The following is a 17,868-nucleotide window of genomic DNA, read 5'->3' as shown; positions in this document are numbered from 1 at the left end:
CTCACCCGCGCCCGCGTGACCCCGCCCACCGCAGGTTTCCCACGGGCTCCGCACCCGGAAACGCAGGTGCGCGCGCAGGGGCCCCTCAGCTCCTCCCGCAGGTGGATGGGTGCGCGCCGCCGGCGATGATGTGAGCTGGCCCCGGGCGAGGGGCGCTGCCAGGTAGGGAGCCCGCTGGAGGCCCCGGATGGGATGGGGAAGGGCAGTGAGCTGTGTGCTGGTGGTGGCTAGCCCATCGCACCGCCACGCACGCTCCCTCCTCCTGTGGTCGCTGGTCGCGTCTTGTGTGTGGGCCGCTTGCAGCCGGGAGGGACCGGAGCGGGTAGGGATCAGCGGTCGCGGAAGGGGGTGTTTGAGACCGAGGCGTACTTTGGAGGTCATCCCTGGCATCATTTCCAGTCCCTTGGCAAAATCCTGTTAGCTCTGCCTTCAAAATGCACCCACTGCCACTGCTGTCACTGTGGTCCAAGCCACCCCCCATCTCTGTCTGGATGATCGCCTGGACACCTTTTGTGGTTAAGTCCAGCCACTGGTCCCATCTCCCCACTAGGATGTGGAGTGGGGCTCTCGGTGTGTCTGAAGCAGCGCTCTTGCTGCCACCTCCCTGCCCCCTCTCTGCCAAAACAAAACAACAAAAATAACAAAACAAAACAGTGTGCTACAGTGGAACTACTTTAAAAAACTAGGAACCCCATTCCTCCAGGTATTCAACCCAAAAGCCTTGAGGTAATCCTTGACATCATTTCCAGTCCTTTGGCAAAATCCAGTTAGCGCTACCTTCAAAATACACCCACTTCCACTGCTGTCCCTGTGGTCCAAGCCACCCCCATCTCTGTCTGGATTATCACCTTGTGGAGTGTATTTTTATGCTTGATGGGAATGGAGGAGCTAAAGTATAGTGTACCCTTTAAAAAGTACCTGTAACTTACTCAGATCTGCCTAGCACTTTAAAAATAACCTATTACTCATGTGCAGTAACAGGAGCCCTGAGACCAGGTTTCTTTGTGGTGCTGACAAGACATTTAGCCTTACGGAGCCTTAATTTCTCTAACTAGTAAGCAGGACTAACTAGTAAGCAGGACTAACTAGTAAGCAGGACTTAGCTTGTAGAGATTTAATGATAATTAAGTGGGCTAAAACAAATGTGTGATATACTGGGTAAGTGTTAAACCATTATGTGTAAGAATGCTATTATTACAAATGAAGAATCTGGTGGTGAATGAAATACCACAAATGCTGAATATAATCTTCCACATGTCAAACTTATTATAATAAAAAGAAAAATAGACAACTGAAACCGGTTTGGCTCAGTGGATAGAACGTCGGCCTGCAGACTGAAAGGTCCCAGGTTTGATTCCCATCAAGGGCATGTATCTTGGTTGCGGGCACATCCCCAGTAGGAGGTGTGCAGGAGGCAGCTGATCGGTGTTTCTCTCTCATCAATGTTTCTAGCTCTCTCTCTATCTCTATCCCTCTCCCTTCCTCTATGTAAAAAAATCAATAAAATATATTTTTTTTAAAAAGAAAAATAGACAAAACTAAACTGTAACGTTTAAGGATGCTCATGTGGGTGATGCAACTATAAAGAAAAGGAGGTGATTAGAAGGAGTGTGAGTGACTAGAGGACAAAGAGGGCTCCTGAGGTGGCCAGCGAGATTCTAGCTTCTGATATGAGTGATGGTTTGCATTATCTTTTACTGTAAACATTATCCCAACATTTATCAGCTTGAATAACTATAGTCATTTTTTATATCACAGTTTCTGTGGATCTGGAATTTCTTACTGGTTTAGCTTAGCATGGACTTCCTTAAGAAGTTACAGTGAATATGCCAGCCCAGGCTGAGTCATTGGAAGGCTGGAATGGCACTGGAGAATCCATTTCCAAAGTAGCTCACTCATGTAGCTTTCAAATCTGTTGTCCACAGGTAGTCTCTGATCTTCCCGTCTGGACCTCTCCATAGAGCTGTGTGAGTGTCCTCACTGCAGGACAGCCGACTTCCTTCCGAGTGAGTCATCTAACTTAAGAGTCAGAATGATCTAACTAAGAGCTGTAGTGTCATTTATGACCAAGCCGTCATACTCCTTCATTTCCATAACATCTGCATGGTTACACGGGTCACTCAAAGATGTTGAAAACCAAGAAGCAAATATTGGGGGCCATCTTGGAGGTTACTACCTGGTTATAAGAGTGTTTGCCTCATGATAATTCATTAGGCTGTTCATTTGTCTGTACAGCCTAATGAATTATCATGTAAGGATAATTTATTTGTAATAATAGTATCCTTACACATGATGTTTTAACACCCAGTATATCACACATTTTTTTAGCGCATTTAATCATCATTAAATCTCTGTAATTTGTACATGATAATTCATTAGCCTGTACATTATGTGGCTTTCTGTATTGATCATATATTTACATCAAGGTTTTTTTTAAAATATATTTTATTGATTTTTTTACAGAGAGAAAGGGAGAGAGAGAGAGAGAGAGAGCTAGAAACGTCGATGAGAGAGAAACATCAACCAACCAGTTGCCTTCTGCACACCCCCTACCCGGGATGTGCCCACAACCAATGTACATGCTCCTGACTGGAATCGAACCTGGGACCTTTCAGTCCGCAGACTGACGCTCTACCACTGAGCCAAACTGGTTTCGGCAAGTTTTTTTTTTTGTTTGTTTGTTTGTTTTAAATAAGACATGACACTGTAGGGAAAATGCATTTATTACCACAAAATTACTAATATTATTAAAGACCCTTTTTCTCATCATTGTTGAACATTAAGAATTTATGATATTTGGGACACAATGGTGTAGGCATTGGCATATAGGGGACTTGTCCTTGTGGTTTATAGCTTAATTGGCAAGATAGACATTAAAAATATTAAAAACTAGTACAGTAATACGTTTTTTCATCCAGTGATCAGACTCTTGGTTGCAGTTGACAGAATTCCTACTCAAACAAGTTTAAGCAATGAGGAAATTTATAAGCCTATGTAGCTGGGAAGAATGCTAGGTCACAAAGTCAAAGAAATCAGGGTCTTGGAAACTAGGGTTGGACCCTCGTTGCTTTTAGGCCTATCTTTGTCCGTTCTCTCTGTCAGGGTTCATTCTGCAGAACAGGATCTCTTAGTATGGCCAAGAAGATGGCCCTCTGCAGCCCAACTTCACATACTTCCAGTTCAGAAACCCTAATGAAGAGTTTCTTTCCCCACAATCCACATATTCCTTCCCCTGTTGCAGGGACGTAAAGCACTACAGTTGGCCATCTTGTGCCTAAGAGAGTATAGAAATTGTCACCTTCCTCTAGAACAGTAGTTCTCAACCTTTCTGATGCCGCGACCCTTTTGTACAGTTTGTCATGTTGTGGTGACCCCCAAACCATAAAATTATTTTTGTTGCTACTTCATAACTGTAATTTTGCTACTGTTATGAATCATAGTGTAAATATCTGTGTTTTCCGATGGACTTAGGCGACCAGAGCATGAATAACTGTATTAAAGGGTCGCAGCCTTAGAAAGGTTGAGAACCACTGCTCTAGAACCACATGGAGGCCAAAGGGCTGGGTTCCCAAAGGAAAGCATGGACGTCGCCTGGGAACCTGTTAGAAATGCATAGTCTCAGGCTCCAGTTCAGAATCAGACTCTTAAAAATTAGTAACTGTTACCCTATCCTATTTGATTTGCAGATACTCCTGTTATATGAAGTTGAACATGGAGGAAGAAGAGGACTATATGTCTGATTCCTTCATTAATGTCCAGTAAGTCAATGTGTACACCTCATGGAACGCTGGGTATAAGGCATTGATGTAAACTCTCAAGCAATGACATTAACTTCAAATGTGAGGGTGGAAAGTTACTAATTGCTTTATTGGAACACCATCTACATATCCATACAGTGCTTCAAGGAGCCTCTGAGTGTTACCCATTTTACTCTGCCTTTGACTCTTTTTATTCCCCTCTTCCTAGGAAATTTGCTCTTTTCCTTTATTTCATGTAATTGTCTCTCCTAGCTACTTGTCTCATTATTATTGCCAACCACTTAGAAAAATTAATCCAAACTTAACTTTTTGAACTGTATACTTTCTTTAATTTCCCATAATCTGGCAACAACCACCATCATTTTTATTAAAATAGCCATTCTCAGAGGTCACTGATTGCATTCTAATATTTGTGATAACAAAGATGGTCAGAGAGGTAGCACCGAAATATGAAGTAGTGTCAGGTGAGTGAGTGTCAAAGTCATGAGACAACTTCACGTACTCATCTAATACAGCCTTTTCCCTTTCTCTTCAGAGAAGATATCAGACCAGGATTGCCAATGCTGAGGCAAGTTCGAGAAGCCCGTCGAAAAGAAGAAAAGCAACAAGAAGCTAATTTGAAAAGCAGGCAGAAGAGTGTAAAGGAAGAAGAACGAGAAAGACGGGACATTGGGTTGAAGAATGCACTAGGCTGTGACAACAAAGGGTTCGCTTTGCTCCAGAAGATGGGATATAAAAGTGGCCAGGCCCTTGGCAAGAGTGGTAAGTCACATCCAGAAATAAAAAAAAAAAAAAGTGTTCCTAACCACCCAACGGTGGTTCACCCATGAGGGCCAGAGATGACTGTTGAATCTTACTCATCTACACAGAAATCCAAAAACTTAAGCTTCTTAGTCTCTTGTGTGCTAACAAGTGTTATGGAGAACTTTCATCTTCCCACATCCACTTCCAACGACCAGGGGCCACCAAGAGCTGCTGATCAGCCCAGCTCAGCCTCGAAGTCACTAACGGTGGGGACGGGCAAAGCTTACAATGGAGACAACAGCTAACCATGGCCAAAGGGAAGGGAAACGACATTGGGGACTCTGCCAGGGCTCTGCCCTGTCTGCCCTGTACCTGTAGAGCAGCTGCAGAAGTCGAAGAGACTCCATTCTCACTTCTCTTTTTAGGAAGTGAGACTTTATTAAGATATAGAGGGCAGCTCTCACCGGTTTGGCTCAATGGATAGAGCATAGGTCTACGGATTCAAGGGTCCCAGGTTCGATTTCAGGCAGGGGCGTGTACCTTGGTTGCAGGCACATCCCCAGTAGGGGGTGTACAGAAGGCAGCTGATCGATGTTTCTCTTTCATCGATGTTTCTAATTATATCTCTCCCTTCCTCTCTGTAAAAAATCAATAAAATATATATTTTTTTGAAAGATAGAAAGGCCATATATTTAAAGTAGCTTCTGAAAGCTGTTTTCTTCTCTACTTTATTGTAATTGCTTTGATCTTATCTAAAAAGACTGTCACCCTCTTGGATGTTTTATATAAGTCTTTTACTTCATAAAACACTATCTTTAAGTGACTTAGGAGGCTGTGGGTCACCCTCATTGAGAACTATGTATTTAAAATGAGGTCATTGATTTACAGTATTGATGTTCAGATTGCAGTTTGAATATCATTGAAACAGGAGGGGATTTCTATGGGTCAATGTAAAATTGCAAACTCTGCTTGTTGATAGTTTGAGGAAGAATTTCTAAAGTAGTTTGTGTTTTGTTCTCTTTTTTTTTTAAGGAGATGGTATTGTTGAACCAATTCCTCTCAATGTCAAAACAGGTATGTATGTAATTATTTTTAGGGATATTTACCAGTAATAATAACTTAGGCTTATATCTAGCACATATATTTGCTTAATAAGTATTTTTTATGATGGGTCTGTTACAATTTTTATCATAGGAAGCCCTCAGTAAAATGTTTCTTAGTTCAATTTCTAAACCTTTTAAAATAAAAATAATTTTTAGTGAATATAAAATTTTAAATAATAAAAAATCTGGGGGAAAATTGTTGTAACCATTAAAAATGTTCAGAAAGTATTCTGAAACAGATATATCCATTAAAAGTTTTCCTTAAATATCAGATCACCTAAAACTAATACAAAATAATATTGAATGTAAACTGTATTTGCAAAATAAAATTTAAAAACAAATAAATGAATGTTTTTCTTAATACTTTGAACGAATTATATTTGAAAAATATATGTTTTATTTGTTCATAATATTTAGATGAAAGTTGGAGTTCTCCAATTTTAAAAAATTGTATAGTATTACTGTCATATTAGATCAAATTAATATTGATCTTTGCAAAAAGTCAAATTGTGTGTTTAGGGTGTTTTTTTAATCTCTGTTTTCTCCTGCCATTCTTATCAAATGATTTTGAGTGATTGTACTCAAGTTACAACTCCATTTAATTTGTTATAACAATATTTAAATTGTCACGTTTTGAAATATAAATTTAAATGTAATTTTTCACAGAGTTGTCTGTTTGAACAGGGAAAAGTGGCATTGGCCATGAGACTTTATTAAAACGGAAAGCAGAGGAAAAATTAGAAAGCTACAGAAGAAAGATTCACATGAAAAACAAAGCTGAAGAAAATGCTGCAGAACAGTTCCGGTAAAACTTTGTATTTGAGCTGTTTTTTGTTTCATCTTGCCTCAGCGTGTTTTAGTTTTTAATAAACTTCAGAGAAGAAGGGAGAGGGATAGAAACATTAATGATAAGAGAGAATCTCTGATCAGCTGCCTCGTCACACCCCACACTGGGGATAGAGCCCTCAATCTAGGCATGTGTGACTGGGAATCGAACTGTGACCTCCTGGTTCATAGGTTGACCCTCAACCACTGAGCCCATTGACCAGGCAGTTTTTAGTACTTGGGCATAGAAAATGGATAAAGCAAGTACAGACCTGTAATGTGCTATTTTTTTTTTCCTTAATTAGAATGCGACTTAAAAGCAAGCAAGATGAAATGAAGCTGGAAGGAGATCTTAGAAGAAGCCAAAGAGCCTGTCAACAGCTGGATACTCAGAAGGCAAGCCTTTTACCTGCGTTCAGTTTGGTAGTGCAGTGTTTTGGCACCCAGTATGATTTGCCATGAATTTATATTTAAAAACAACAAACCAAACCAAACATTCCAGTTCTGGTATACCTCATCTTCTACGAAGCAAAGCAGCAATTTTCAACCTTTTTCACCTAATGGCACATCTAATAAACTAATTACTATAATTCTGTGACACACCAAGAAATATGTTTTACCCATCTGACAAAAAAATAGATATAATTTTGAATGATTTACCAAATAAATAATAATAGTAATTACCTACCCATTTTGTTCCTAAATGACTTTTTAAAAAATCAGGTGCCTATACTTGTATATAAGAATTTCTGGTACCAAGAATTAACCAATCAGCCTTATTATGCGACATGACCAATAAGATGCAACTCTATTATATGACTTATGCATTTATGGAAATAAGATGGCTGTCATTTTTTTATTTGACAATCTAAGAAAAAAGAGTTTGGTGTTCCTGACTGAATAGTCGAGAATTGTATCTTTTAAAAATTCTTGTGACACACCAGTTAAAACTCACTGGATTAAAGTTTTCATTTAACTTTTCATGTCAGGAACCTGAGTAGTCTGAATTATCCAGTAAAGGTTAAATATCATTTTCACATTTAGTTGTTCTCTGCTCATGTTAATATTGGTTACTCAGAGCCACTATGTATGGAAATTCTACTCACCAGAATATCTGACTAACCAGAATAGCCTATTTTCAGTCTACCTTGTGTACCTCGTGTGTCTCTGACTAGTAATATCATGGTAGAATACTATCTATTTCAGATTTAAATGATTTCTATCTTTGATTTTATTTTGCCTTTTTATTTTATTTTGATGGTAGAAAAGTCTCAAAATTGTGCCTTGGCCAAGTAACTGTTGCTTAGAGCATTGTCCCCATACACCAAAGTTATGGGTTCGATCCCTAGTCAAGGCACATACAAGAATCAACCTATGAGTACATAAATAAGTGAAACAACAAAACTCCCTCTCTCTCTCAAAATCAGTTTTAAAAATATAGTTTTTAAAGTCTCAAAATTATCTTTAAATATATTGCTAGGAGCAATCTCATTTTTATATATTTCCCTAGCACTTTATTTTGAATATATGTCTTGACTCTTAAGATTTTCTAGCTTATATGTACGGTATTTATTATTATTTTATTTTTATTATTTTATTTTATTTTTCTTTATTGATTAAGGTATTACATAGGTATCCATTAAGCTATTGATGCCCATAGCTTATTTTCCTTAGTACCGGTAGATTGAACTTGGAGACAATACAGTATTCTAATTGGGCCCTTGCTGGGTAGCTCAGTTGGTTAGAGGTTTGTCTCATACACAAAAGGCGGCAGATTTGATTTCTGGTCAGGGCACATACTGAGATTTCAGGTTCAATTCCCATTTGGGGCATGTAGGGCATGTACAGGAAGGCTACCAATTGATGTTTCTCTCTCACATTGATGTTTTCCCCTCTGTCTCTCCCACCCCCTCCCTCTAAAATTCAATAAGCATGTCTTGGGATAAGGTTTTAAATATATGTGTATATACATATATTTTTTAAATTGGATTTTGCATCCTCAGAATTTACAGTGCAGTGCTTTACGCTTGAAGCAGCACCCAGTAAATTTTTAATCAAAAGGATGAATTCGCCGAAACTGGTTTGGCTCAGTGGATGGAGCGTCGCCCTGCGGACTGAAGGGTCCCAGGTTCGGTTCCGGTCAAGGGCATGTGCCTTGGTTGCGGGCACATCCCCAGAGGGGGGTGTGCAAGAGGCAGCTGATCGATGATTCTCTCTCATCGATGTTTTTAACTCTCTATCCCACTCTCTTCCTCTCTGTAAACAATCAATAAAATATATTAAAAAAAAAAAAAAAAGGATGAGTTCATGTTGATATGAAGATACTGGTGATAGGCTCATGTTTAGCTATGTTTAATTGGGAACGATTCTACATTTTCAGAATATACAGGTTCCCAGAGAGGCCTGGTACTGGCTGAAGCTTGAAGAGGAGACTGAAGAAGAGGAAGAGGAAGAAAACAAACAAGATGAAGATGAATATGAGAGTGAAGATTTAAGTGTATGTTTTGGGACCATTTTCCTGAGCAGGGTGTCTCAGCATTGGCACTGTTGACATTTTGAGCCCCGTAGTGGTTTGTTCTGGGGTGCTGTTCTGTGTATTGCAAGATGCCTGTTGCTCTTCCCCCCTTGTGACATGTCCTCTGAGGGGCAATCACCCGTAGTTGAGAACTACAGCCTTATAGGTTTATTAACCCCAGATCAAAACTTTATCATATTTCCCTATAGCTTCAGTTCACCCTCTCCCCTCTGCTCTAGTGTGGTTGACGGATTAGCTGCAAATGTAAATTATTTCCATTTTTACCTCGTTTCCTGTTAAACTTGTGGAAGCGATTCTTCTTCCCCACCCACACACAAGACAAAGCAAAACTCAACTCAGAGGAAGAGAAGATTATTCCAGAAATAACAACATGGTTACATGTCCGTAAGATTTTTATAGGAAACATTCAAAATTTGAAAAACCTATGTACCACTTAAATGGGAGACCACTGATGAGAACTTGAATGGCACAGGCAGACAATGTTCTCCCTCGGCCTACAGGGAAAGGTAGATTCTTTGAAAGTAGAAGTGGTCTTTAAACGACCCTTATCCTAATAGAGCCAGCCAAATTCTGTTTCTGAATGTTAACAATGAGTCTCGATTCAGTCTGCAAACTTGTGAAAATAATCAGGGTAGCTGGTAAACTGGGACACATTCTAAAATATTCTGCCTTTCACACCTCTCCTAACTGGTAGAGAGTGTAGTGGAAGATTTACAGCCTTGGGGTAGGTCAGCATGATCCAAGAGACCAGAAAACCAAGTTCCTGGTCAATGTGAACCATTAATATGCTTGTGTCCTATTTCTAGGTACTGGACAAATTACAGATATTGACGAGTTATTTAAGAGAAGAACATCTGTATTGTATTTGGTGTGGAACAGCCTATGAAGGTAAGAAAAGGCTTTAAACTTTTTAAAAATATTGGATACAAATGCTCTTTGATTTTCAACTTTTCTTTTTTTTTTTTTTTTTTATGAAAGTCATATTTTCCATAGATAATGGAAATTTCTTATCCTATCCAAAAGGTAATGTAGAATCAAAGTCTTAAATAAGTAATAAGTATAGAAATAATTGCCTTGTAAAAGGTGTTTTTAACTTTTTGGAAACAAAGTTCAGAAGTGAGTTTTTTTAGTCTTTTAAGAAGAAAAAATTTGATTCACTTAAGGATGATAATTTTTTATGCTTTATTTTTAATCCTATTAAGTTATAGATACTTGAAAGATATAGTAACTTTTTAGAACCCATTATTATACAAATAGAATATTTGTCTCTGAGCCATGAAAGTCAGCATGCTGAAATCCACTTTTTTTTTTTTTAATTTTAGAAAGAAATGGTTTAAAACTTGTCATATGTATTACAGAGACAAGCGCTTTCCCTTCAAATACATTTGCCCAGGCTGACTTATTAACTTGAATTTAAAGATTTTGAACTTGAGAGTGAAAATTTTTTTTAACATATTTTATTGATTTTTTACAGAGAGGAAGGGAGAGGGATAGAGAGTTAGAAACATCAATGAGAGAGAAACATCGATCAGCTGCCTCTTGCACACCCCCCTCTGGGGATGTGCCCGCAACCAAGGTACATGCCCTTGACCGGAATCGAACCTGGGACCTTTCAGTCTGCAGGCCGATGCTCTATCCAGTGAGCCAAACCGGTTTTGGCAGTTATTGGGGTTTTTTTTGTTTATTTGTTTTTACTAGTATCTTTTCCTGGTTTAACAAGAGCAAACAAAGCTACAAACTGCACGTTATGTTGAAATAACTTTCTAGAGAAGCTTACAAGTCTTTTATTTTCTTCATGTAAATTACAGATAAAGAAGACCTGTCTTCAAATTGCCCAGGACCAACTTCTGCAGATCATGACTAAGTTTCTCAATAAAGTAGAAACTTGGAAGATGCTGCTGTTTCCTAGACAGTTAAGCAGTTAGAATTCCCAAAAATTTTTATGCCAAATCTTTGTTTTTGTGGGGTTTTTTTGCACTGTAGAAGTACTTTGTACTTTGGAATATAAAAGTTCATGGACTCCAATAAAGTAATGGAATGCTTTTTCAGAACACCAGATGGGCCATTACAAGTTATGGCTCTATTGTGATGCTTATGGAATTTATGGACACCAATAGGTAACTCTGTTGTTCTCCACTTTGGAACAAGTTGAGAAATAAGATGTGAAAGATATCACAATATCAGCTTTATTGTCCTTGAAGCTGAAACAGAGAGCAAGGCTGACGATCCACCAGGGACTGGGCCTCACATGCTAAGTTCAGTCTCGCAAAATCATTCATCAGATAAGACACCCTTGCCCTGGCCGGTTTGGCTCAATGAATACACAGCACGCCCACTGAAGGGTCCTGGATTCAATTCCCGTCAAGGGTTCTCTCTCACATCGATGTTTCCTCCCCTCCACTCTCTCTAAAATTCAATGGAAAAATATCCTCAGGTGAGGAATAACAAACAAACAAAAAGACACCCCTCTACGGAGAGGGTTCCCGGAGCTTGTTCCCACACTTCTCAGAGCTCACTGCCTTAAAACAGCCCATTCCATTGCTGGGTAGGTCTAAGCAATTTCAGAGTTACTTTTCCATCTTAAGCTGAAATCTGCTTCCCTATAATTTAACTGAATACATCTAAAGACCCATTCTGGGTCTTTAGACCCACCTCTACAGAGCTCCATCCAAGGTCGGGCACCAAAACGGTGAACTTTTTTAAAAAGTGATTTTGATTCGCTAATCTAGGACAGTTCCTAGATGTCTGTATTCAGAGTTCTAAGAATGAGTCTCACCTGTGGGTGAGAACTAATGCTGCAGGTGAACTGTAGGGCATTGCTGCTCTCGGGATAGCCCTGTGACCTCGCCTGTACAGTTTTACCGCTCCCCTGTCAGTAGCAAAGAGCAAGAGGGCAACCCCTTCTCCCTTGTGGTAGAGACAGCATACACGAGAACATGGCAAACGCTCAGCTACACTGGCACAAGCGAATCCATAGCACAACGTGATCTGGCCTCCGACCTAACATGACCCAGTTCAATGTCTTCAAGTTGAACTCAGGGAGCTTTAAAAAATAATACGAGGGTCCCACCCCCAGAGGTACTGATGTCATTGCTCCCTGGGGCCTTGGCATCACTGCCCTTGAGTCTAAGAGGCAGCAGAGCTTGAGAACCACTCACCTGGTTAACTCCTGGGCCTGAGTTCTTCATACAGAGCATGAGTCATTTTCATGAATACAAGTACATATATAAAATATGGGGGACATCTGTAATATTGTCAACAACAATGTTAAAAATATATTGGAGTTCATACAGTTAACAATGCTGTTGAATATTGTTTCATTTAAAAAATAATGCTGTTGAATATGTTTCATTTAAAAATAATAAAACTATGTTAATCACTAAAAGGAGTACATTTTTCCCTCAGATTTTAGTCACATCCTCTCCTGTCATTTCAGCCAACATACCTATATTCTTTCCATCAGTCTCAAAGCCAGGTGGATTGTTTCACATAGGAATCAATTCCTTGTCTCCTCTTAGTGACTGGGGGACAGCCACCACCTGCCCAGCGGCCTAGAATATTCTGAGTATGTTCATGAACAACTCTTCTGAGAATGGGAATAGCGTTGGTGGCCCCAGCACTCACCAGGGGGTGATCTGCATTTCCAGGCCCAGGGCCTGCTGGAGAGTTGGAGACATCCCACCATTCTTGTCCATCACTGGTTCCAAATGAAGGCTTTCAACATGAGTAAAAATGTTTTATTCGTCTAGGCCTTTTATGAGTTCATAACTAGGCAATAATGAAAACCAAGGGAAGCGAAACATTGAAAATAAATTTTTAATCATCTTTAGAACATCTATGTGAAATTTGAAACATCAAATAAATTTTAACGTCATTTACTTTTGTTCATATTATGCTGTTTATTTTCAAAGTCCTATCTATACAATTTCTAAAATGTTTCATTTTCCTCATTTCAAATCCCACATACTGGAGCTTCTGGAATTCAAAACAAGTAGATTTCAGGGTAGCAAACTGATTTGCCTTACAGACCTTTAAGTGTTATTTGCCCAACATTTAATACTTAACATTTTAAAGTGGACATTTAGTATTCGATGTATTTTGTAAGTTCGATCATGTAAAATTAACACTCTCCACCCATTCAAAAGCACATAATAGAGTTCCTGCTGTATGCAGGGCAGTGTACTCGATGTCTTGGCTATACCAAAAGCAAGAGTGCCTGTCCCTGCTCTCCAGCAATTCACAGCATGAGCTGAACAGCCATGTGGGAACAGCTGCACTTTGAGGCCAACTGGTAGGTCAGCACAATACAGAGGCACTACACAATGGGAGTGCTCGGAGGAAGTTTCATTCTGAGAGGGAGATGGTGGAACACTATGGAAGTAGCACTGAATTTGGGTTCTGAACATCACTGTGATAGCAAAGCAGTGAGGAAGGAGTTGCAACATGACCCAGCAGTTCCACTCTTAGGTACATGCCCAAGAGGACATATCCACATAAAACCTGAGCATGAACATTCACAGTAGCCTTCTTCATACTAGCAGGAAAATGGAAACAACCCAAATGTCCATCCATTAACGAGTAAATAAAATGAAGGATCCAACAAAAAGAACCAACCTGAGTAAACCTTAAAAACAGTACACGAAGCGAGGAAGACCATGTATTGTATGATTCCACTTAAATGCAATGTCCAGAATGGGGAAATCCACGGAGATAGAAGATTCTAGTAGCTCAGGGATTACTTAGAATTCTGGGGGGAAATGAGGAATGACTAATGGACATGGGGTTTCTTTGGAGGCTGACAAAATAATGTTAAATAGCCCATCTTTCCCATTTAGCCTTAGAGAAACTTCGTTATAGAAGAATCATAGATGATAAATGCAAGAGGTTTGATAGAATCCAAAAATTCACTAACCCCTAATGAATTAATGGGTCCAGACAACATTCATCAATGGTTGCTAAAACCATTAGGTGAAAGATTGAAAGGAAGCCTTGTGATGGATGACAGCACCATGAGCCACAGATCAATCTGAAAATCACCCAAAGTGGAACAACCAGACATGGTAGCCAGAAAGGATACACTATCACCTCTGCAGTATTCCCGAGGGAAAAGCTTCGAATCAGAATCAAATCAAGTTTCTAGAAGTAACTAGACACCAGGGGCTATCATCAGCCACATCTGGAATGGAGTAAATTCTATAATAAATATTCCTCAAATAAATGGCAAGAAGAAAGAAACCAAAAACAAGAGTCGATGTTAGAGAGTAAAAGAGACATCAACTAAATGCCATGTTGAATTCTGATCGATACAACCTGTAGAAAGATACTTTTGAGACAGGAAAACTGAATGCATGCTGAATTTTGATATACTAGTAATTAAAAACATCTTAAATTTTGTTGAGTGACAATGATATTACGGTTTTCTTAATGTTAAAAAGATCTTATCTCTTAGAGATAAAGAACATTTTAAGTATTTACAAGTGAGATGACATAATTCCTTAAATTTGTTTTAAAATACTCCAACAATTTTTTTTAAAGGGTGAATGCATTCTCTCTCTCTCTCTCTCTCTCTCTCTCTCTCTCTCTCTCTCTCTATATATATATATATATATATTTGTATATGATATATATATATATATATATATATATATCATATACAAATATATCTTTCAAAATTTCCGAGTGTGCTTTATAATTTGAAAATAAGGTCTCTGGACTTTGCCCCTCTCCTCCTCTGATTAAGAGGATACATTTTATACATTATAATTTTGAGGCTGAGAAAATATATACTTACAAATAAAAACTTCCAAGAGATAACATAAATATTAAAATGAGAAGGTAAAAGTAAGGCTGCCTTCCTTTGAGTACAACCTTACTCATTATATCCAGATAATACTGTTTTTTTAAAAAGATTTCTCCCCTCCCAGAAATATTTCAAACCTGCAGAGAAGTTCAAAGAATATGACAAAAAACACTTCTATACCCTCAACCTAGATTTATCATAGGTCAACTGTTAACATTTGCTTTCTTTCTCTCTCATCATATACACATCTATTTTTGCTAAACATTTGAAAGTTGCAAACTTCATGGCACTTCACCCCTAGATACTCCTTCATGCACTGACTAAGAATGGGACATTTTCCTGCATGACCAAAATATCGTTAACACACCTAAGAAAATGAATACTGCCCATCGGCGTGGCTCAATGGTTAAGCATCGATCCAGGTACCAGGAGTTCACGGTTGGATTCCTGGTCAGGGCACATGCCCAAGTTGCAGGCTCAATCCCCAGTGTGGGGTGTGCAGGAGGCAGCCAATCAATGATTTTCTCTCATCACTGATATTTCTCTCTCACCCTCTCCCTTTCTAACTGAAATCAATAAAAATATTTTTTTAAAGAAAATGCATTATTATTCCATGTCATCTATATGCCAAGCCCCTTGCCCAGACTGCCCATTTGGTCTCTCTCCTCATCCAAACTCCCAACTGAAGTATTACTTGTAAGCCTGTGCAGGTTAACTATTTTCTATGCTTAGCTATTGCCTTACAGCAGAGTTATCATCTCTTTATAAAGAGCAGTCGCCAACCTTTCAGACCTCATGGGTCACCAGTGGTCCATGGACCACCAGTTTCCAACCGTTGCCTTAAAATGTTTGTTAGAGTAGATACAAAATGTACTTAAGGTAAGTAATTGTAAACACTAGTGAACTCAACATCCAGTTTAAGAAAAAAAGAAGTTGGCAGTACCTTTGAAATCCACTTCCCCAGGCACATCAGTACCATCCCTGCCCAGAGATAACCATTATCAGATTTAATATTTCTCAACATTTCCTTCCCTTTGTTATTGTTTACATTTGTTTAGATTCCCACACAGATGGTATCGTTTAGCATGTTCTGGAATTTTATGTAAATGGAATCATTCTGTGTACATTTTCTGTAATGTGCTTTGCGGCTTACATTGTTCCTGAGAGGTGTATCATGTTATTCCATTTAGCTGTCATTTGTTCATTTTCACTGCTCTGTCGTATTCCAACGCAAATATAATACAATGTGTGTATCCACTTTTCTCTTGATGGACAGCAGTGCTGTTTTCTGTTCCTTTGCCTTTTATAAACAAGATTTCTATGAACATTCTTGTAGGCATGTATGTAGGAATGGAATTGATGGCTTTCTGGTATATAGACATTTATCTTTATTACAGGATAAATTGTTTTCCAAAGTGATTGCATATAATCTATCTTTTTATGGTTACAATTTTTCTCCAACTGGCTTAACTGTTTAAAATAGGGCAAGAGCCCTAACCGGTTTGGCTCAGTAGATAGAGCATTGGCTTGTGGACTGAAAGGTCCTGGGTTCAATTCCGGTCAAGGGAATGTACCTTGGTTGTGGGCACATCCCCATTAGGGATGTACAGGAGGCAGCTGATCAATGATTCTCTCTCATCGATATTTCTAACTCTCTATCCCTCTCCATTCCACTCTGTAAGAAAATAAATAAAATATTTTTTAAAAATAAAATAAAATAGGGCCAAAACCGGTTTGGCTCAGTGGATAGAGCGCCGGCCTGCGGACTGAAAGGTCCCAGGTTCGATTCCCATCAAGGGCACGTACCCTGGTGGCGGGCACATCTCCAGTAAGGATTGTGCAGGAGGCAGCTGGTCGATGTATCTCTCTCATCGATGTTTCTAGCTCTCTATCCTTCTTCCTTCCTCTCTGTAAAAAAAAAAAAAAAAAAAAAATCAATAAAATATATTTTTTAAAAATAAAACAGTGAAAGAGCTTATTTTTTTTTTTTTGGCTAGAAATAGACATTTAAAAATATTAATTCATTCATTCATTGATATAAAAATTGAGAGATTTTTTTCCCCCCAGTCTTCATAATAAGGAGCTAGGGAAAGTCAAATTGCAAAAATGTTTTTGAAGTTAAAAAGTATAACCCTGGCCAGTATGGCTCAGTTGGTTGGAGCACTGTCCCATACACCAAAAGGTAGCAGGTTTGATTCCCAGTCAGGGTACATACCCAGGATGAGGGTTCAATCCCCTGGTTGGGGCACATGCGGGAGGCAACCGATCAATGTTTCTCTCTCGCTCTCTCTCTCTCTCTCTCTCTCTCTCTCTCTCTCTCTCTTTCTCTGTCTCCTTTCTTCTAAAAATCATTTTTTATAAGGATGAAGGTTTTTACTGAGCATTTGCCTTCTTTTAAAATATATTTTTATTAGTTTTGGAGAGGGAGGGAGAGAGGGAGAGAGAGAGAGAGAGAGAGAGAGAGAGAGAGAGAGAGAGAGAATATCATTAATTGGCTGCCTCTTGCACGCCCCCACTGGGGACTGAGCCCACATCCTGGGGTTGTGCCCTGACCTAGAAAGGAACTGTGACCTCCTGGTTCATAGGTCAATGCTCAACTCCTGAACAACACTGGTTGGGCTCTAAAAATCAAATTTTTTAAAAAGGTGTATACCTTTCTGCAAATGTATTTTTAAAATTAAGGGGAAAATGAAAATAGGTAAATATCATCCACATTCCCTAGCAGATTTTAGACAATTACAGGAAAATGGAACATCAGAAGCAGGCTACGTTTTTTAGAAAGGCACTAATACGTGTTTCGCATATTTTTCTTTGGCACATCATTCCACTCCTTCAAAGTCTTCAGTATTTCAGATGTTTTAAGTCGCATCTTGGGGTCCACTGCAACTAATTTCTGTAGGAGAGCTTTCTGTAATGATAGAAAGACACATTGTGGGGGGAAAAAACCCAAACCATTGGGAAAAAAAAAATAAAATTCTGATTACTTTCAAGTGCTTACTTCTTTGTCATCAAATACATCCGGGGCCTGGCCCATCCTTAGATCTTGGAAAATCTGAAAATAAGACATAGGTATCTTCGTTAGGAAATGTCTCACTTGCCAAA

At 39.0% G+C, this 17,868-nt stretch overlaps 2 protein-coding genes and 1 long non-coding RNA gene across 5 annotated transcripts in view; 2 read left to right on the top strand and 1 right to left on the bottom strand.

Annotated features, from left to right (window-relative positions):
* The first annotated feature begins 18 nt into the window (after positions 1-18).
* Positions 19-13,448, top strand: GPATCH11 (G-patch domain containing 11). Of its 2 annotated transcripts, XM_084900626.1 has the most exons (10): positions 19-162; positions 1,926-2,006; positions 3,687-3,758; positions 4,294-4,520; positions 5,535-5,576; positions 6,290-6,410; positions 6,736-6,826; positions 8,811-8,927; positions 9,773-9,854; positions 10,775-13,448. In XM_084900626.1, exons 3-10 carry the CDS (start codon positions 3,700-3,702, stop codon positions 10,828-10,830), a joined length of 795 nt encoding a protein of 264 aa, XP_084756752.1. In that variant the 5' UTR covers positions 19-162; positions 1,926-2,006; positions 3,687-3,699; the 3' UTR covers positions 10,831-13,448. The 2 variants fall into 2 exon arrangements, with proteins under 2 accessions (XP_084756752.1, XP_084756751.1); XM_084900625.1 differs by lacking the exon at positions 1,926-2,006 and having other exon boundaries at positions 29-162.
* Positions 13,449-14,592: 1,144 nt separating this feature from the next.
* On the top strand, positions 14,593-16,461 carry LOC311630976. Its single transcript, XR_014796483.1, has 2 exons — positions 14,593-16,049; positions 16,384-16,461. It is a non-coding gene; the product is annotated as an uncharacterized lncRNA (long non-coding RNA).
* EIF2AK2 (eukaryotic translation initiation factor 2 alpha kinase 2) overlaps positions 16,368-17,868 on the bottom strand; it is a 27,512-nt gene continuing 26,011 nt past the window's right edge. For both annotated transcript variants that reach the window (XM_084900608.1, XM_084900607.1), the window contains exons 15-16: positions 17,765-17,818; positions 16,368-17,674 (exon numbers count right to left, since the gene is read on the bottom strand). In XM_084900608.1, the coding sequence (XP_084756734.1) occupies positions 17,552-17,674; positions 17,765-17,818 (177 nt within the window). In that variant the 3' untranslated portion in view covers positions 16,368-17,551. The remainder of the gene's footprint in view (positions 17,675-17,764; positions 17,819-17,868) is intronic.

The sequence above is a fragment of the Pipistrellus hanaki genome (genome assembly GCF_964339955.1).
Source record: "Pipistrellus hanaki genome assembly, chromosome: 12".
Taxonomy (NCBI): domain Eukaryota; kingdom Metazoa; phylum Chordata; class Mammalia; order Chiroptera; family Vespertilionidae; genus Pipistrellus; species Pipistrellus hanaki.
This window is presented reverse-complemented; position numbering and strand designations above follow the sequence as displayed.

Excerpts from the sequence above, each read along its gene's own strand:
- GPATCH11 (XM_084900626.1), top strand. The coding sequence starts at position 3,700 with ATGAAGTTGAACATGGAGGAAGAAGAGGACTATATGTCTGATTCCTTC. Across the intron at positions 3,759-4,293 it reads GATTCCTTCATTAATGTCCA|AGAAGATATCAGACCAGGAT; the intron begins GTAAGTCAATGT and ends CTTTCTCTTCAG. Across the intron at positions 6,827-8,810 it reads AACAGCTGGATACTCAGAAG|AATATACAGGTTCCCAGAGA; the intron begins GCAAGCCTTTTA and ends CTACATTTTCAG.